Source organism: Cnephaeus nilssonii, assembly GCF_951640355.1.
Source record: "Cnephaeus nilssonii genome assembly, chromosome: 15".
Taxonomy (NCBI): domain Eukaryota; kingdom Metazoa; phylum Chordata; class Mammalia; order Chiroptera; family Vespertilionidae; genus Cnephaeus; species Cnephaeus nilssonii.
The window spans coordinates 64,389,274-64,410,375 of NC_137086.1; the positions used below are offsets into that span (position 1 = coordinate 64,389,274).

A 21,102-nucleotide genomic window follows, 5' to 3' on the forward strand; every position below is an offset into this window, starting at 1 on the left:
TACAGCCCCACAACACATGTTAAATCAGGGCTGTGCCAAGGAAGGCTTCATATGGTCCCGCCTCTGCATTGAGGCAAGACCTGGATTTGAATCCTGCCTGTGCCACTAACTAGGAGCATTGACCTTGAACAAGTTGTGTCATCTCCCTGAGCCTGTTTCCTCCTCTGTTGCTGTGGTTTTCTTAAAGGATAACAATAGCTCAGCTAATTCTCATGATTCCCACTATACTGTTCTATCCAGCCACCGGTAGTATATACAGTGTTCTCACCGGTTCCTGGGAGTCTCTGGCCACATTTTGTCTACTGATAAGACATAAAGATGCCTCATGTAATACACTCACAGCCAACAGCACCATACCTGGGCCCGAATGACCCTTGTGTGCCACTCGTATATTCCCCGTGAGGCCCAGCGCAGCCTTGCACGGGGGAACACTAGACAGTGTTTCAGCACTCCATTTGGGGGCCATTTCATACGGGGAAATCGCCCCCGCAAAGCACAAATAGAACATCATGGTACTCAATGGACCACGGAGAGGACGCTCCTTTGTGAGAGCTGTAAGAAGGCCGGGGTCAAAGGCCTTGTTCAACCTCAGCTGCAAATGTGCACATCAGGCGACTCCAGCATCTCCCACTCTGGGAACGTCCATGAAAGGTCAGGAGCACCGATTTGGGGGTAAGCAGTACATTTCAGCAAGGAGGGGAATTCACAAATGGGAATGGGTGAGTGCTGAGGACAGAGCCTCTCTCCCTGAGGGAGCGCTGGTGTTAGAGGATGCAGGTGCCCATGCTTAACAGTCATTGGCATCATAAATGTGGGAGGGGAGGTAATCCAGACCTAGACAATGTACCATCCCAGCTGTCCGAGTCCTTCCTTCCAGCCACCAGCTCGAGTCCCCTCTACCTTCTTACCACCAGCTGTTACCAGGGCAGGGTTGGTAAAGATGCACCATCACCAGGGGTCTCCCTTGAGCTCAGCTCAGCGGGTGCTGAGTGAGTGGTTGTGAATGACATCCTGGCAGAGGCACTGCAGGGGCCTGATGGTTACCTGTCCAGCTCTCCCTGCAGCCTCTGGTTCTCCTCGGCGGCCATGGCGCTCGTCCTCTGCTCCTGCTGCAGAGCCTCTGGCTCAGAGTTCAAGAGCCTCCTCAGCTGCTCCAGCGCCGCCTCATGTTGGAGCTTGTCCTTGTAGCTGTTGAAGGGAAACACACCCGCTAGCAATGGACACCAGGGAGACTGCCAAGCCTGGGTGAGCGGCTTCTCTCTGTAGAGCTGAGGGAGAGGGGGATAGGTAGGGGGCGGGGCTGGACAGAGAGAAGGGGCAGACACTGGGCCAGCTCCGGGGGTCTCCTCCAGCCCAGGAGCCAATTCCCCTCCTCCAACCGACGTGTCTCCATGGTCCCTTCCAGTCCCTGTCAAAGCAGCCTCCCTCCTTTATCCCACTGGGAACAAAACCACTTTCTGAACTCCATGCCCTTCTCAAAGAAACCACCGCACATACAGCAGAATTCCACCGCCCATAAGAGCTGATCACGCTCACCAGGCCCTGGGTGAGCCCTCCGCCCCAGCTCAGAACACGACTCTCCCTGCCCTGAGCCAGGCAGCGTGGGGGCCAGTGGTTTGCCTGTGGGGCCCAAGCAGCCACCAGGGGCAGTTGCTCATACACACACCCGGCTCCTCAAGGCACCCCCAGTCCAGCCCTTGCCCTCTCTCTCCCAAAGCCTCCCCTCAGCTCAGGCTTTTATTTCCTTCCTGTCTCAGTCTGTAGAGGGTCCCGCACAGCCCTCTCTGGGGGGCAGCAGAGCACAAGAGGGAGCCCCTGACCAGCCCCAGGCTGTTCCTCCTCCTGCAGGAACCTTCCCTGTTCAGTGTGACTCGGGAGCCTCCCCAGGTCCAAGGTGGAGACGGAGCCATCCTCTCAATCTTCCCCGTGCAGGCAAATCCCTGTCCAGACCCCCTTCCTGAGTTGTCCACACCCAGAGACAGGCTGACAGAGACCACCCAGGTTCCAGGGTTTCAGCTCTGTCTGCAGCCCTCCATCCCCGCCCGCCCGCCCCATATCAGCTGTACTTGTACCATCTGACTGGAGCCAAGACTTGTGGGGACTCAGACTCAGACACCTGCTGGGGCAGCTGTTGGAAGACAAATGTTCCTTTGTGTGGCCTTTAGCCACGGGACGTGGGAAATGGAAGGTCGGGGTGGGGGCTCTGCCTGGCTTTCAGGGCAGCGATCTTTCTTATCAAAGTTTGACAATCAGGGCCACAGACCATTAGGGTCCCACCTCCTGCTTCCCTGTTGTGTCTTGGGAAAGCACACGGATCAAGCATATGGCAACCATTAGTAAGCACCCTGCTGCAGGGCAGAAACTGCGAGTCCTACTCCCCACTGAATCCGGGTACGAGGCTTGCCACGCAGTACATGTGCCAGGGGAACGAAGGAGCGAGTGTCCCAGTCAAGTGTCAGGTGAAATGAATACAGAGCCACCGGCCTGTGTTCCAGGCACCTCCACCTCCAACCTGCAGCCCTTCTGCAGACAGACCAAGCGCCTGCAGCTCTCTGTCAAACCAGCAAAATCTACTGAGTCACACAGTAGGTCCATCAAGCAAGGAGCTACAGGCAGAACAATGAACTCCTCCTTCAGACCAGTCAAATGCCACCTGCACAAACCTTCCCATGTGAACAGACATAAGAATATATCCACATGGTTACCATAGGGCATTGAGGGTAAGGCCCGCAGCGCCTGGGGAGGGGTGGGCCTCACAGGAGGCTCTCATCATTAGTCAGCTGGGTGCATTCCCACCACGTCAGACAGCACCACGCGCCCAGTGGGTGCTCACAAAGCGTCTCCTGAACACAGGATGTGTGAGGAGGAGGCAGAGATGGAGATGCCAAGAGGCAGAAGACGCTCATTCTGGCTGGAAGGAACGAGGGCCTGATAGGAGCAGACATCTCGGCACCCCGGAAGGATTGGGATCTGGGTGGAGAAAGGGGGTGGAAGGCTCCGGAGAGAGTCCACAGGAAGCACTGGGTGAGCGAGTAAATGAACATCACCGCCCCCACGCTCACAGCATCAGCAGGCGCCCTCAGCAGGCTCCGCAGGCTCAAAGCCCTCCTTGGTCCCTGAGATGCCAACTCCCTGCACCTCAGCTGCTCCCAGGGAAGCCCCAGTGTTTGCCTAGCGTCTTGCTGAGGCAGAGGCAAGGGAAGTACTCAGCAGGGCCGCCTCACATGCACAGGAAGTGGGCAGCTCCCTCCTGTGCTGCTCCAAGTGTGGGAGAGCCTCTCTTTAGGCATCTCTCCCTCTCTCTCCCCCGCCTTGGAGTCCTGTGCACATCACACCTATCCCAGGCTCTGGGTCCCGCTGCACCTGCCGGGCCATTGCAATCACGGATCTGCCTGGGCAGGCGCTCAGCCCACGTTGGCTGATTACATGCACACACAGCCCTGATTTGGCAAAAATGCAAAGTTAAGATTTGCGTATTTAAGGTACATCACTTGTACCTTTAAAAAGGAGTATGAAGAGTCAGAGGTAAAGGTGACATAAGAATGACAGAGTATGGATAAGTACTGATGCAGGAGATGGGCACACGGGGCTTTCACTATACTATTCCGTACACTTCCATATATTCAACAGTTTCTAAAGATAAAAGTAAAAAAATAAAATCAGAAGCCCAGACTTTGAGACATTGACAGGGAAAGGCCTGAGGAGCTAGGTAAGGCACGCCCTGAAAATCGGCAGCTGTGGTAAACGTTCCCCTCCTTCTTCTTGGTTTGGAGAGAAAAGGAAGAGGGAGTAGGAATCCCCAGGGGAGCTGGGACCCCAATGCTGACACCTGCATTCCCTGAGCTGGGATTAGCTGGGCACACCCTTCTCCCCTGGGGGACCCTCCTCCCCCTCAGCCTCCAGCCGCACCAACTCCACATCACAGGGGACCTGGCTCAGGGCACCCTCGGGGCTGGGGAAGGCCCAAGTCCCTGCAGCCCCAGGAGAAGCCAGGGGCGGCCAAGCTGGTCCATGTGCAGACCCCCGAGGGGGGCCCCACATGCTGACACTGAAGCATGTCACCCCACAGCAGCTCCCAGGACAACTGACTCTCAGGCAGCGCTGCTTTGAGCGGGAAGGAGAGGTACCAGATCACATTCCTGGACCTGGGGCCATGGTGACTGGGGCGCCCCAGCCCCCCAGCCACCCCCACAGGACAGGCCTCCCGCTCACATGGCGATGGGCCTCCTGCAGCAGCTGGTGTCCGCCAGCTACTCCGATTTCTCCTCCCTGGGGGTGATGGGAGGACGTGGTGAGGGCTTCCTCAGAAGCACCCGGAAAGCCTACCACCTGGGAGACCCCAGCGGGGAAGGAGAGGGGACCTGGCTTCTGGACGTGAGGAAGGCGTCTGCATGCGGGGATGCAAAAACACACCCAACTCCAAGGTGAGCTTTAAGTTTCCAATGCCTGCTCTTACCACACCACAGACCTGAGCTTTCCTCTGAGGGTGCGGGACAGGGAAGGAGCCCACAGCCGGGCAGGCAGCAAGGCCCACTGGCGGGGAGGTGAAGGCGGGCAGCTCCCGAGATACCAGGCATGGTGCCATCACCAGCTGCAGGAAAGGGGGAGCAGGCCCACCAGACAGGACAGGGGAGACACATCTTCCCTCCAGCCAAGAGCACCCACACTGGGCCTGAGGGTGAGCAGCAGGCTGCAGCTCTGAGCCTGCCATGTCTGGGCTGGCAGGAGCCCTAAAGGCCCAGCAGAACCCTGCTGTGCAGGCCGGGGGGGGGGGCGGGAGGGGATGGGAGTGGGGGGAAGGGAGCGGGCTACCCAGGGCCCAACAGGGACCAGGATCAAAGCAGAGCTTAGTCACTCCCAGGCACGTGGGAGAGCGCCCCCGTTTACTGCCCCGCATGGCAGTGAACCACAGGTGCTAGCAGGTGTGGTGACACAGGGCACAAGGGCGGAAAGAATGGGGTCACTGGGGGACTCACAGCTTCTGCCTGATTCTGCGCAGCCTGGCCTTGGTGTCTGCCAGCTCCATGGCCAGGTGCTGGGTGTCCTCGCTGGGGCGGCTGCTGGTGTCCCGCTCCAGGGTCAGGGTCACGATCAGCTACAGAGGGCACAGAGAGGGGTCTCACTGGCGTGCTCCTGTGCCTGGCACAGTGCCCGCACTACAACTTTCTGAGGGATGACTAAAAGATCGAAGAAGTAAAAGAGAAGATGGCAGCTGAGACTGCAATGCCAGGAGAGGGGCAGGAGAAAGGTGGGGGAGTTTTTAAAACGTGAGGATACATTTACTGAGACAGCAGGGCCCCCAAGCTCAACTTCTGTCCTCATGTGGGTGTCTGGGAGGGGACTGGGCCCTGCAGGGAAAGTGCCCTCGCCCTGCCCCCAAGGAAAATGGACCAGGAGGACAAACAGTGTGCGCGATGGAAAGGAATGCAGGATGAGGAGCCAGGCCCATAACTAGAGCCCCAGGCCCAAATCCCTCCCCACCTGTCCCCCAGCTGCTGGGCCACCCGCAAACACACCTCCCTGCAACTGTCTCGCTCATCCACCAGCCTCCTGAGCTGAAACGCCATGTTCCTCGAGAGGGACTGCAGCTCCTCCAGGGCCATGTCTGGGACCTCCAGCCTCTGCAGGTCAAACAGGCTCTCCTGGTGCTGGGTCACCTGGGGGGACACAGGGGGTCGGTGCTGCGGAGGCCTGGCAGGGAATAGCTGTGGGGACCCTGGGAACACCCACCTCCCAAGGCCACGCCCTCCTGGGACCTAGGCCACCTCTCCCACAGCTGACCCACCTCACTGACATTATTAACCCTCAGCCACCACGTGTCAGTGGGGGGCGGGCAGGCCCCTCAGCCAGCCCAGCCACACCCTGCAGCGAGCTCTTTACTCACACATCACTGCTGCTGGCACACTAGTTCAAGGAGGACACTGACTTCACACCAGACAGCGCTCCTCACGGTGTGGGAGCTCCCTAACTGTCCCCAGGGATTTCAGTCCCGCACCATCCATGTATCACACAAAGAAGGTGAGCCTTGGGAGTGGAGGGTGAGGAGGGATAGCATCTTATTTCTTAAAATAAAATCTAATGCGAAGAGGGCAAAATATTAGAATGCTTCTGTCAGAACGTTGGGTCCCTGACAATCTTCTGTTACTTTTTGAGGAAACATTTCATAGCCTGAAATGCTTTTCAGGTGAGCCTGTATCTCCTCCCCTCAGGCCACACAGGCTCGCCTGGTTTCCCCTTTCCGCTGGGTGTGAGCGCAGGCCCCAGCCTCATCCGCACTGGGCAGCCTCTCCTCCAACTGCCCACATCACCTTCTTCAACCCAGGGACAGGCCCTTGACGGGGAATCGAACTTGCGACCCTTTGGTCGGCAGTCCAACACTCTAACCACTGAGCAAAACCAGCTAGGGCCTGACCTCACCTTCTCAACATGAGCCCCCAGACCAGCCCGAGGAGGCAGAAGGTCTGTTTTCAGTCCGTGTCTTCTAAGTGTGGGAAGGTGAGTGTTGGTGCACTCAGGCCTCAAGAGGGGAAACAAATGGCAATCCACTGAGTGAGGTGCACCAACAAAGTTCTTCCATTTCCCAGAGGGGCAAGTGGAGGGGGAGAGCACCTCAAAAGCCCTGCTACCCTGCTCGGCTGGTTTCACTCAGTGATTAGAGCACCAGCCTGGGGAACGAAGGGTCTCGTGCTAAATTCCTGGTCAAGAGCACATACCTTAGTTGGTGGTTTGATCCCGGCCCCATGTGGGAGGCAACCAGTCGATGTCGCTCCCTGACCTCAATGTCTTTCTCTTTCTCCCTCTCCCTTTCCCCTCTTCCTGCTTCCTTTTCACTCTTTCTAAAAAGCAATAAAAAAATATTTTTGGCTGAGGATTAAAGAAACCCAAAAGCACAAAACCCACAATAAGAAAACGGGGCCTTTCAGTCCCTCAATTGACATCCACTTCCTCACCTTTCCCACCTCACAAAGGAAACGTTGTGATTCAGAGGGTCTCAGAGAATTCGGAGAAATCTCAGTCTGTGGTACGCGGTACCAGAAAGGCAGGGATGTGGGGCTCCTAGGCTGGGCTCCAGGCCTGCTCCCCCCACCCAGTGCCTGGGAAAGGCGCCTGATGTCTGGAGGGGATCCTAGGATGCAACCCAGCCGCACAGCAGTCACATGAGCAGCTTTTTAAAAAATGTTATATTTTATTTCTTTAAAATATGTTTTTATTGATTCCAGAGAGGAAGGGAGAGGGTGAGAAATGGAAACCTTGATGAGAGAGAAACACTGATTGGCTGCCTCCTACACTCCCTACTGGGGATCAAGCCAACAACCCAGCATGTGCCCTGATCAGGAATCGAACCATGATCTCTTGATTCATGGGTGGACACTCAACCACTGAGCCACACTGGCTGGCCCACAGGAGCAGCTTCAATTGAAGGCTTGTGTTGCCCCTCTGACTCGGTGAGTCTTTTGTGGGGCCCGGCACCTGAATGTATGAGAAGCACCCAATAATTCTGAAGCCTCATCCCCAGGGCCAGCCCTGAATGTGATAATCATTCAGGCTGCCTTGCATCCTCCCCTTTGTTATTTTAAATATTCTGCTGTCTGAGCAGGGAAGACAGTGAGAGGCAAAGACCTAGTCCCCGGATACATACATGTTCAAAACACAAGGACACACAAGGAAAATTAAAAGGCAGAATGGCCATAGCCAGTTTGGCTCAGTGGATAGACCGTCAGCCTGGGGAATGAAGGGTCCCAGGCTCCATTCCGGTCAAGGGCATGTACCTAGGTTGCTGGCTCCTCCATGGCCAGGCCCTGGTCAGGAAGCACACAGGAGACAACCAATCCATTTGTTTCTCTCACTTTGATATTTCTCTTAGTGTTTCCTCTCTTCCTCTCTCTCTAAAAATCACTGGGAAAATACCCTTGGGTGGGGATTTAACAAAAGCAGAATGGTCCTCAGGCTAACAGGTGGTCGCTCACCATCACAAATGGCTGAGCCTATATAGGACAATGCTGACTTCCCCTCCACTTCAACCAGTCACTTCCCTCTCTTGCTCCAGTGCGGACTCAGCACCCACCACCCATGGTGCCTGGGGCTGGGTGCCCATCAGCCCAGCCTGTTCCTGGTGCCGGCTTGGAGCACTTTGTTCAACGGCTTCTGCCAGCCCCACACCTGCTCCTAGGTGCTCCTGCTCATGTCTTTCTCATGCCTTTACCTCATCTGTCCAATGGGACTGAAGGCTGAACCACATCTCCTAAGGTAACTAAATCATACAAGGCTTCTTCTGCAGGGAGGGGGGGGGGTGGTATCAGGGAAATACACTTTTAGGTCGGTGGCTGCCCCACAGGCCCGGTTTCCAGGGAAACCACTTCTCTGATGTGACCACCTCTGCCAAGGTCAATGGCAGAGGGGCGCCCCCAGTGCAGAGCCCTCCCGCCCCCATACCAGGGCCCAGTCAACAGCGACTGCCTTTCTAGGACTCGGCAGCCTGTGTCTCTGCCACGTCACTGACAGAAACGGAGACCCTTTCCCTGGGAAGATCAGCCATGGGAAGCAGAGCCACATGGGCCAGAACACATTTTCAGGGCAAATCAAATTCTGAGGCCAAACCCCTTGAGAGTACTTAAAACCAGCCTGGCTCCATTATAGGCAAGAACAGGAGGCAAATGGAGACTTGATTGAGGTGTCTTAAAATTTTTTTACATTTTTACCCCCATTTTGTTTTAGCTTGCTGATGACTACCTTTCCAAACAGGTTCAATACATCTGGTGTATGAAACCTAAAATTAGGACAATCACTAATGGGTGATGTAGTCTTTAAACTTTCCCTTGGTGGTGAGAGCCTGCCTCCTGGTTGCCACCGGAGTGCCGGTCCACGGCTAAGCCCCACAAAGCCAGCCACAACCTACCTCCGGAATATGGGCCAAGATCCTGGTCTGGGTCTCAATGTCCAGCTGTTGGATTTTGTCAAAAAACTCCCCTTTCCTGTCGCACTGTGGAGGTAACACATGTTAATGGAAGCATTCTGCAAGTGAGGCAACCTGGGCGACCATAGCCACAGAAATAGTTTCCAAATGAACTGTCCACCAGCCCCTGGCTTCCTCCTTTATAACCAAGAATCTGTCCTCCCTCCTGTCCCTTAGACAGAGGTTTCTCTAGAAGTTGCTCTGACCACCACAGAGTTATCACCAGGGGTACTTGTTTTCAAAAAGCCCATCAGGTTGAAAACGCTAGGGGTGAAGCACAGAAATCTGCGCGTTAAACAAGCTCCAGTGACTCTTAAACCAGATAAGGTCAAGAGCTCCAGGGTGACAACCTTCCTCTTCAAAGGGCCGGATGGTAGGAACATCTCAGAGTCTGCGGGCCATTTAGTCTCAGCTCTGCCATTGTGCTGTGCCAGCAGCCAGAGATAATACATGAAGAATCCAGTGGGGCCCTGTGCCCATGAAAGTTTTTTCCAAAATCAGGGGTGAGTCAGATGGAGCCCCCGGATGCATGGAGTTTCTGATCTTTGGTCTACGTGTCCCTATACTGGGGACAATTTGCTAAGGGCACCCTGGGCTGTGGACTCCCCACTTGCTTCTTGTTAAAGGTGCCCTGGGACTAGAATCGGCTGCCACCTAATGAGTGGTCCCTTCTCTCAGGAAGCCGGGATGTGTCATGTTGGACTGAAGGCAGCTTCCCTCCCACCTCACTCACTAAAGGGGAGTCTATCCCCCAAACCCACACATAAGGTGTCCAAGGGCAGGCCCCCTCCACCCTTGCCCAAGCCCTACCTGGACAGCACAGCCCAGCACCAGCACCAGCATCTTCTTCATCTCCTCCATGCTCTTTGCTAAATCAAAAGAGCAACATATTTTAGTAGACCCATCTCCTCATAAAATCTCACCAGTGATACACCACTCTGCTGTTGGGGGAAAAATCAGATAAGCTAAAAAAAATCATTTCTCTACCCAGTGATTTTGACTTGGGTGTACCCCGCCATCTGTTTTCTACGTATGGGCTTGTGTATTATTTAAGCCAAATGAAAATTCTGTACATAAGTATCTGTGGTCCTTTCCCACTCAAGTATGTCACCAATATCTTCCCATGATAATCCACGAACTTCAACATCAGCATCTCTTTAGTGTGTTCGGGAAGCAAGCCCATGGCAGAGAGGCGTCTCCGCAGGAAGAGCTGAGTGGGCACTGAGATGAGGCGCACACAACTCCACCTGTTCATCGTGCAGCATTGCAAATTCACAAGCCCCGGACGCACCCCCAGCTTCTGCCCATCCCGCTGCTGTGGGGAAGCACGGGACTCGGTGGGAAAGTCTGTAAGGAGGATTCTCCGAAAGATTGGGGTCCTCTGGGGAGACCTTGCCGAAGGCGGAAGCCCTGCCTTGATTTTTCCAAACAAGTCTGATTCCCGGGTGTTTTGCGAGAATCTCCATGTTTAGTCTTTAAAGACCCGACCTTGTAGAAGCACATACTTTCTCAAGGATGCTTACCCTGCTGACTGTATCTAGAGGTTCGTTTTAGTTCCAGCTGTTAGGACAATAAACGCCAGAGGAGGCAGGCCAACAGGGTACTTGGTGGAGATAGCCAAGTAGTGCCTTAGCCTCTCTTTCACAGAAGCGTGTGATAATCATTCATCCCCTCAGGGTCTGCCTGCAGCCCCAGCACGCCCCTCCTCCTCCTGTTTCTCAGTGTCAGTGTTTGGCTGGAAGCTTCCAAAGAGAACCCCAGACAACATACAGAGGCCACTTTTGATGGTCTCATGCTTACTTTGCACAACGGCTACCAATTTACTCAATCAACTTCCTTCCAGAGGCTCAAGTTTTCAACGTTTTAATCTAAATGATGCTAAACAACATCTTAGTGGTTAGGTTCTTTGGTTTTTAGAAGAAAGAAGAGCAAGTGATTTTTTAAAAATGTTTTTAGAGGGAAGGGAGAGAAAGACAAACTCGATCTGAGAGAGATAGACTGGCTGCCTCTTGCATGCCTCCTCCTGCTCACACCCTCCTTCCCCATCTTGAGATAGAGTCTGAAACCCAGGCATGTGCCCCAACCAGGAATCAAACCAACAACCTTTTTGGATGATGTCCAACCAACTGAACCACACAGGCCGGGGCTTAGAGCAGGGGTGGGGAATGTCTGGCCCAAGGGCCATATAAGGCCCCAAAATCATTTGGCCTGGCCCTCCCAAAGCATTAGGAATGAGTTAATCAAATGTTTGACCAAATATAGCAGCTAATTTTTAAGTTGATAATTTTGTATGGCCCACAAATGACATCATACATACCCAAATGGCCCTTGGCAGAAAAAAGGTTCCCCACCCCGGCTGCTGGTTTGTAAATCGGATTCTTATTTACCTCTTTAGGGAAAACTCATCCTTTAAGCTCTTTGTACTGCCAAATTGCCAGGCAGGAAGGCTTTTACCATTTCACTCTCTCACAACCAACATATGATAAGCCCAACTCCCCAGACTCAAACCAACACTATCATACTGCTTTTCTCAGCTCTGCCAAGAAGCAGGACAAAAAGAAATCACACTTCATCACTTTGCACTGTCTCCTTGATTCTGGATCTTCATGTGCTTATGAGTGCCAGCCACTTAGATCAACAGTGTCAGAATACTGGGCTCTAGACCTGGCTGGTTACCAGGAGCAGTGTGATCCCACCAAGCTGTACCCTGTCCCCCAGCCTCAGTTCCCATCTCTGAAATGGAGACAGCTGGCCTGCGTGATGGGCAGAGTGGTTTTGGGCTAAAAAAAAAAAGTTATCTAGTTTTCCAGCTTTCTCGTCATATCCTGTTCTACTTGGGGAGAAGGAATGTGCCAGAAAAAGCATTGTTTTCTTGGAAGACTTACCCACACCCCCTTGCACTGTGCTAAGTGGCCCAACCTACCACCAACGACCCCTGGGATGAAGAAAACAAACTCATGTCCCAAGAATGAGTGTTGTGCTTTATTTCAGATCCTGGGCTGTAAGGTGTGTATGGAGTAATAGGTGACCTCGTCCTAATAATTCTCAAATGAGAAATAGCTAAAAACAACCTTTCCTGCAATGAAGACACTATGGTTGAGTCTCAGAACTGGGGGCTGGACATTCACTGACCTAAACAGCACCCTCCTTGACACCTCCCAGCCTGAAGGAGGGCAGGCGGGGTGAGGGCTGGACCACAGGGTCCCCATGGACCATCCAGATCCCACTCTTAACAATATGCTCAGTAAGGGTGGGTGCTGCAGATCCATCCACTACCCACAAAGTCGTCCCTTTGCTAATGAGTGTAGAACTTCCTCCGTGTTTAAAATGGAATAATTTCAAAGACTTATGATTGTTATTTCACTTGAGGCATTTCATTAGCGCCAAGGGCTCGAATCCATAGTCATTCATAAATATAATCACCACCCTGACTCACTTCTCTATTCATGCTGAGTTGATGATCAGCCACATTTCAGTTTTGATAAAAAAATAAAAGGGAATGAGCATAGGAGTGTTAAAAGCCTCCAATCAGCCCCACCAAAACCTTTCCATGGTCAAAGTGCTCTCGTCCACCAGCCCATGTGCCCATGTGACCATTCCCCGTCCCCAAATCAGTGCCCACATGACAGGCAAGTGCCTCTTGTAAGCCCTTTGGTGGATATTACAGGCACAGACCCTCCCAGCTATCGCCAGCTCCTCTTCCTACAGCAATTCGCCTCCCCCAGGCTTGTATATGGTGCTGTAGCCAACAGAGAGCTGACACCCAGCGAGAAAGTGTTTGGAGGGCGTGGAGCAGCAGAAACAGAAGGCAGAGTTCATACAGAACATCTTGATGTTCATGGCAGAGGGTCTGAGTGTACCATACTTTGGAATAACTCCAACAGCTCTGAAGGTCCATGTTCCCAGCCACAGCAGAGGAAAACAGCATTAAAAGTGGAAACACGTGTAGGAAGGCCCACTGCTCCACTACTAGTAGCAAGAGCATAAGGCGGAGACTAGAAACCCTGTACACACACACACACACACACACACACACACACACACACACAGATACATATGAGTTCAATCTACAGTCTGAGGTGGCTCAATGAAAGAGCAAAGAGTTCCACTCCGTCAGCACTGGCAATTACACACATGAAAATCATGATTTATTTATTCATTCATTCATTCATTCATTCATTCCCACCCATCAGGCATCAAAATAAACCAAACACAAAATCTGATCCAGAGCACTGTTTGAAAAGTATGAAATTCCTGTTTGCTAAGTTTTGTTAACGAGGGGGGGGGGGAGAGTGTGAGGAAAGTTTAAAGGTAGAGAATTTTAGAAAAATCTTCATGGAAAAAATGATTTAAAATAAGTTTTGGGGCAATAAACAGGGCACTAGGAGATTCAAGTGGAGCAGTGCTGTGTTTGTTCTCACCAGGGTGAGTGGATAAAAACATGTGTTGCAAACAAAGGCATCCTGTGACTTTTCCTACACAGATTCCGATGAAACTTATAAGAGAGCACGAGAGCAGCAGAAGTTCTCTCACTTTTTATGGGAGGTTATACCCAATTTCTCTCAGGATTTCAGAAGTAAGAAAAACTGGTATTTTCATAAATCTATCAGACTGTGGGTTTTGAATAGTTTCAAATGCACAGAAGACTCTCTAGTGGGTCCCCGCCAGCGAGATTGGCTCAGTGACAGTTAAGCAGGCAAATTAGAAACAAACCTACAGACAGCTCCCTTCCAGGCACCCATGTGTTCCGGCTGCTGGGAGCTTTGTCGTAATCAACACCTTCCTCTGCCTCAGACCAAGAACATTGACAATGCACAAGAGCTGGAAAGCGCCCAGGGAACCTGGAAGAAGGACCTCTAGTCTGCAGTGAGATCAGGCAAGGCTTCTTAAAGGAAGTGACCTCTGAGCTGAGACCCACAGGGTGAGGGGGGAGCGTTAGACACAGTGAGTGAGAGCGTTGCAGGCACAGGACAGCACATGCAAAGGCCCAGAGGTAAGAGAACATGGTGCTGGTCCGGGAGCCATGGTGCAGGCAGAGGCACAGGATGTGGCGGAGGAGATCCGCCGCCTGTTTTCCTCCCCAGGAGCCACCTGACAAGCATGAACTAACTCTGACTTTCTGGAAGACGTCCAGGAGCACATTTCATTCGGTCGTTCAAGGTCACAGCGCATGTCCAAGGTTAGGACGTGGAACCCTTGCCCTGTCGGGCCTCAGGGTGCAGTGGCAGACGTGGCAGGACTTCCTGGTGAGACCCACCACGGACTGAAAAGGACATAACAGGGTCCCCGTGGAAGAGAGATGCGAGTTCCTCCACAGATTCTTCCTTTCTTACCATAAAGGTCCCCACCCTGTGAAGGTGGCTGTGACTCCACATTTACTGAGGAGGAGAGACCCCAGAGAGGCCACGTATGACTCAGCTCCTAAGCACACCAAAGCAGGGGCCATGGCTGCATGCCCAGAGGAACAAACCCATCTTTAAAACCTCACCGGGATGATCCCGTGTTTTCACTGTGCTGGCTCCAAGCTGGCAGCCAGAGCTCTGTGTCCAACAGCTGCCCAGAGCCACTGGCACTGGCCAAGCCGCCCGGGGGAGGCGGGGGGCTTTCACTCACCAGACAGCGGGTCTTTGCCAATCATCAGAACATCCGGCAAGCTCATTACAATCAGCTGCTGGAGAACTTCCTACAGAAACAAAGAGGAAAGATACCACTGAGAACAGGAAAGGAAATAAAGAATGACTAACAACATGACAGCTTATCAAGTCACTGGGGGAGCGCAGCCACTGCACGGTAACTGGGAACATGCTGTGTAAGAGGAAGGAATAGTTAGGACATAAATAAATGTGAAAAGTCAGAGCTACCTGTACTTCTGCCCTCATCATAACCAAATAAAGATTTTGTCTGCATATGTGCAGAGACCTTGGGAAGAAGAGGATACATTACATGCCAGGACAGCAGCATCAGGTGTGAGTGTCTTCTTAAATTTTTTAAAATATGTTTTTATTGATTTCACAGAGGGAGAGGGAGGGAGTGGAGAGAAATATCAATGATGAGAGAGAACCCTCCATAGGCTGCCTCCTACACGCCCCCTACTGGGGGATTGAGCCCCCAACCCCTGCATGTGCCCTGACTGGGAAGCCAACTGTGACCTCCTGGTTCATAGGTTGATGCTCAACCACTGAGACACAGCGGCTCGGCTGTGAGTGTCTTTTAAAAAGATGTCTTTATTTTTGTGGTATGATTTGCTGGTGCAACTAAAGTAAAGAATGAAAATTAAAGAGATGCTGCGGGGTCTCTATAGGATATTCAGGATGCTGTGTCAGCAGGTCCCTGGTGCAGGCTGTAAAGGTGGAGACTTCTCTCCTTTACAGCAGCGCCCTCCCTGGGAGAGGGATAGACCACAGCCACGCTGCACCCCTCAGAGAGGTGGCGTGGGAATGAAGCTGCCTTCACAGAAGGGTCTTTGAAAGCAGGCCCAGGCACCAGCCCCTGGTCTGGGGGTCTCAACCAGCCCTCCTCGGAGTGTGCGGCTCACCCTGACCCTCCACTGCGTTCCCAGAGCGCCTCCAGGGCAGGTGGTCTTCCCTGTCCAGAAGGGCCTTGCTGTTTACGACTCAGAAGATAGAAATCCAATTTTTCAGAAGACAAGTAAGGGGGTAGGTTTCTCAGGTATTCTTGGCCTTAGACAGTGGTCGCTAGAGAAATTCCTCACCAACAAAGCTCTTCTTATCCCTTTTAAAAATGTTGCCAACTTTTTTCAGGAGTCGCTCTATTGCATAACTCACTGAATGTCTGCATTCAGTGTCCTGCCAGCTAGCACTGATAAAGAAAAGGGGGACCATTAGACCATGCCCAGCGGAACACCCCAGAACTCTCTCTCTCTGAATCATCAGATTAGAATGGTGACCTAGGCACACAGGCTGGGAATTGCAGCGCCGTCAAACATTTATGCACTGACTTTATCCTGCCTTCTTGTCATCTTTCCGTGGCTCCTGTCCACACCAGAACTTGGGGGGAAGGGATGCTACCCCATGAGGTGTACCCACTCCCAACATACCAGGCCCCTCTCCACTCAGTGTTGGAGAGTGTTTCCTGCCTATCTGGGGTCCATTGTCACTGCATCAGAGGTGACTAACATTTTCTTAATCATGTCTATGTTCCTCCAACAATGTCAGATGTACATTTTCTTCTATTCTTGGAACTAAAGTTTCCATTTTTCAAATGGAGCATGCACATTTCTAAAGATAATTCCAATGTTTAGTCGTCAGCCCCATGCTCATCCAATACAACTGCCACACAGAGCTGACAGGTCTCAAAAGGAAGGCGGAGTGGGGAAAAGGTGCAAGCAGTGTATGAAAGTTTTATTTAAAGACATCACACAAAGTAATGTTAGTGTGTGTGCATGTGCATATATACAGTTACACACACATGCACACATACATGCACACACGGCAAGAGTATAAAAATTTGAGCTGGATACCCAGCAAATTGGTGATAGCAGTTATCTCCAGGGAGGGAGTGAAGGATAATTGGACTCAGTAGAGGCATCCTGGAGACTTCTATCAGAAAAAAAATCTTTCCTTTTATTAAAAAATATATTTTAATTGATTTTCAGAGAGGAAGGCACAGGAAGAGAGAGATAGAAACATCTATTTCTTAAAAAAAAATCTGAAAGCAATTTAAAAAAAATCACATCTATAATCTATAATAATAAAAGGGTAATATGCTAATTAGACCATACATCCTTCCGGATGAAGCTGGGGCTGGAGGGAAGCCATCCGGGTCCCGGATGCCAGAGGGAAGGCAGGTGCCGGCAGCAGGCAGAAGGAAGGCCTACCATTCCACGAATTTTCGTGCATCGGGCCTCTAGTATGTTCATATTCATTTGAAAAAAGGATATTCAGGTGTTCATTATAAACACTGGTACTGTTTGATTTTTCATTTTTCAAAGCAATGGTGGTAAGAAGGGATTACAGAAGATCACGCAACCCCAGACTATTTCTTCTGCTGTTTCCTCGGAGACACAAAACAATATTGGGGTCTGCCGAGCCTTCTAACCAAGGTGAGAGTTCAGAAGGAAGAAGCCAAGTTCAAGGAATCATAAACCACACTTCCTCGAGGTGCCCTTAACTGGAAATCTTGGTGGTCGCTGGCCATCATGGGATGTGGAATATCGGGCCCAGGCCCATCCTCTGCTTGACAGATGAGAACTCAGAGGCCCAGAGAAGGAACGCACCTGAGGGGAGGAGCTCGGAGAACCTCAGCAAACCTCCCATTTCAGAGTCGGTCCTGCAGGTGGGTCCCTACATCCATCTAAGGGTCCAGGTGTCAGGATCGATGTCCCTACCTGGACTCGAAACAAACATGTACATGTCCGTCAACAGACACGGGATGTATCCAGCCGCTGACTGAGGGCCCCCCACCACCATGCAGCCAGAGAAGCCTCAGCAGCTTCACATGACAACGAGGCCTGACTGCCCAGAGGAAGGGCCAGATCGCAGGCGTCCAGGGCAGGGAACGGTGGTGGGACACAATGCACAGCCCAAAGAATAAACATGCGTCTGATATTTGTTGCACGGGGGAATTCCCGCTCCACTGGCCTTATTTTCCTACTGGCTCCATTATGGAGTGAACCTGTGCTTCATGTAAGGACTCCTGGCTCTGATGTAAAAAATGAACCACTGCGCCCCAAAATTTAGTTTAAAAAGACTCAGGTGAAAAAGAGCTTGGCTGTTAGCAAGTACAGCAAGGGCTGTGTGGCACTGACACAAAGCTGACCCTCAGGCAGCTGGAGGCGGTCTGCGGCTCTGCTCCAGAGTCAGCTTTCCTCCAGGCTTCTCACCCCTTGGGGTGTCTGTTCTAGAGCTGGTGCCCTCCGACCCCCACCAGCCTTTCTTCTTTAAAAGCAGAGACTGAATGAGGCCTTCTCCCAAGGTCCTGCCCCCTTCCCGGCAACTCCCTCAGTGAGACCTCTGGTCAACTGGGCATCACTGGGCCCCTCCTCACAGGGCTGCCAGGACCTCCTTCCTGCCCCAGAGCAGGTGAGACATGTGTCCACTGTCTGTGATGAGAGGAGTCACTGGGGAGAACGGAACTCTCGGCCCCAGGAGAACTGGGGGAAGGTGCCCCTTCCATACATCACTCCGTGTGCTCTGTAGCCCGGGGTTCCCGTGGGAGGGTGCGTCAGCATCCCCACAGGCTTGTTAAAATGGAGGCAGGACCCCACAGTAGGCCTTGAGGGTCCTGCTTAGAGACGCAGACCCAGATGGTTGCTGACAAGTTCCCAGGTGCTGCTGCTGCTGCTGCTGCTGCTGCTGCTGCTGCTGTGCTGGGCACCCCCTTTGAGAACAACCGCTCCAGCCAACTGATTCCCAGTGCGACAGGAAGGACGTAACACTCAACATCTGGGGAACTTCTGAATACACAGAATCCTGGCCCCAACCCCAGACGCGACCAAGCAGCGGGCCAGGAGGAGGGTGGAGACCCTGGTTGAACACCAGCGCTCAGACTGAGCCTGGCCATGCTGCTTCTCACCCTGTCCCGTCCTCTAAAAAAGGTGAGGGACAAAGTCTCCCCAGGTTTTCAGAGGCAAAACTTGAGCTTCTTAAATAGCTGGTGCTATTCAAGAGGGGCCTCTGGTATTCCCAAGTGCCCTGCCCTGATGCCTCAGAAGAGGACAGCCAGGGTGGCAGAAGCGTTGCCTGGCAAACAAGACCAGGGCTGGGTTCTGTGACTTTGACGTGTCTCGCTGAAAAGCCACGGGCACAGGGATCCCATTCTACGTGGGGTGACCTCTCACCCTCCCTGGTCAGGGTAAGGAATGTCTGTCTCGCTTCATCCAAGCCCTCACAACAAGGGGGCACTGGGCGGTACTTCTTTTGGAAAACTTTCCTGTCGCTTCACAACAATAACCAGTTATGCGTACCCTATCATGTCAGGAGGGAGGGAAGAAAGGCAGAATATAAAAGGCAGGGCGTGAAACACAACTCCCCATGCAAACACTGGGAGCAAACACTAAACCGCTCATAGTGACTGTCTCTCAGTGGTGGGATTGTGGGTGGCTCTTATTCTTCCTACTTGTGTGTTTCCGAGCTGTTTGTAAAAAGCACGTATTACTTATATGATCAGAACTTTACTTTCCAATAAATCGAAAGGAAATACACAGCACAACCCTGCCCGCACCCACCTGTGTCAGCCCAGAGGCAAGTGCCTGTGGCTTTCTCAGAGTGAGCAGGACTAAGGCAGGGGCGCCCTGTGGCCCTTAGCAAGTGCTGCAGCAAACATTTACTCTGGGCCTCGGGGCTGAGGCTGCCACGCACCCTGCCTTGCCCTCAAAGAGCTGCCAGTGCGGAAGCCGGGCCAGGAGGCAGGTCCTTCTCCCTGCGATTCTCTCCGGGCCCTGAGGGTGGACTGGCCGTCTTTTCCTTCCTGGGATGGTTCTGTGTTCTGGAGCGCTACCCAGTGCCCAAGAGCAGCAAACTGCCTGCAATTCCACATGGTCCAGCCCCCTTGGCCAGCCCAGAGCTGAGCGTCAGGGCAGCGGACCACCATCACCTGTACCCTCCTCGACCAGCGAGACCAGAGGACGGCAGGCGCATGGCCACACAGCTCGCCCCGGAGCCTGCCTGCTCCCTGCTGCTCACGGAGAGCCTCAGGAACCTCCCTCCCCTGAGGCCTTCATGGCTGCCACAGGGAGAGGTGATGCCCTGAGGCTGGAGGCCTGCCTGCCAAGGGTCCCACATTGGCATCTCCCTGGTTTTGATGCCTGTGAAACCAGGACAACAGGCCTTCATCCCAGCAACTGGGGCAAGTGCTGACTGTGACAGACGCTGACAGGACTGCCTCCACCTCGACACCCTTTCCCCCGTCTCCTGCCCATAACCCTCCAAACTGGAAACTCAGCTGTGCACCACCACTCCACTCAGATGTCATTTCCTCCAAGAAGCCTTCCCAGCTGCCCCCACGCAGCCTGAGTTAGGAATCTTGTCTGTTGAACTGTTGGCACCATCCACCTCCCTGGCACTTAGCACACAGCATCAAAAGCACCTGCTTACCACGAATGGTGCCTGCAGCCAGGAATCAAGGTCCCTCCACACCCAGACCCAAGTTTAATGGCAGCACCACCCCCTCCCCGTGTCCTTGGCTGTCACAAGGGCAGCACTAGCTGAAACCCACCAGCCTACAGCATGCCCGGCCCTGAGTGTGGCTCCCCTCAGACAAAGAAATGAGGCCACTTCGGCCCCATCATCTGAACTCTCCCAGACCCTGCCCAGAGGCTGCTCAGAGTCAGGGTGCTGTGCTGCCAACAGGCCATGGAATGAGCACAGCTGTGAGCTGGGAACAAGTCCAGAGGCGGAGTCTGCCCAAGATCTCAGTGAAACCACAGAATAATCCTGGGACTTGTTAGGCAGTGAGTGTTTCTTCAAAAAATATATATATTGTATTTATTTCAGAGATGAAGAGATAGAAACATCAAAGATGAGAGAAAATCATTCATCGGCTGCCTTTGTATGCCCCAACTGGAGACTGAGCCTACAACCTGGAGCCATGCAGGCCGGGCCCGGGAGTGGTTCTTAAACCATGTTCCCTGAGGTCCCAGGAACTCACAGAGATGCCCTGGAGGGAAAGGTGGGGGCTGAGCAGAGGGCACCTTGGTCCCCCAACCCCCATCAATCAGAGTCATGGGGCTTCACCTGAGATCTTAAGAAAACTCATATGGGGACACAAGTTTCAGTGTTCAGAAGAAGTGTGAAAACCAGGGCCCAGGTGGCAGGTTCAGTCCATATGGCGTCCGTGCTGGTCATATAAACACCATAAAGATCAGAGATTTCACCCCACCTTCCCAAAGCTGGGGTGGGGATTTTAACAGCCCTTCGCCATCAGGTCCTCCTGCCACGGACTATCTGCGAATGAGATACGGTGAGCATGACCAGTGGACACTCTACACGCTGAACTCCAGTGCTGCCGTCCGCACCCTGGGGGCTCGTCCATTACAGTCCTGACCCAACATAACGCTCTGTGGTCCCATACCTCCTTCAACCCCTTGAATTGCTGCTGTACAAAGACTCGCCTAGCTGCGGACAATAACCAGGTCAGCGTGCCCCTCCCAGAGCCCATTCCAGCCACTCCCCATGCGACTGGTGCTTGGG

General features: G+C 52.9%; 1 protein-coding gene across 1 annotated transcript in view; it reads right to left on the bottom strand.

The window, feature by feature from the left end:
- Nucleotides 1-21,102, bottom strand: part of LOC307111974 (uncharacterized protein) — a gene marked incomplete at its 5' end in the record, with an annotated part of 49,572 nt that overhangs the window by 15,845 nt on the left and 12,625 nt on the right. Inside the window, 6 exons of the mRNA XM_079792241.1 lie at nucleotides 1,045-1,188; nucleotides 4,977-5,095; nucleotides 5,517-5,657; nucleotides 8,897-8,980; nucleotides 9,764-9,822; nucleotides 14,567-14,636. Coding sequence (XP_079648367.1) covers nucleotides 1,045-1,188; nucleotides 4,977-5,095; nucleotides 5,517-5,657; nucleotides 8,897-8,980; nucleotides 9,764-9,822; nucleotides 14,567-14,636 — 617 coding nt within the window. The remainder of the gene's footprint in view (nucleotides 1-1,044; nucleotides 1,189-4,976; nucleotides 5,096-5,516; nucleotides 5,658-8,896; nucleotides 8,981-9,763; nucleotides 9,823-14,566; nucleotides 14,637-21,102) is intronic.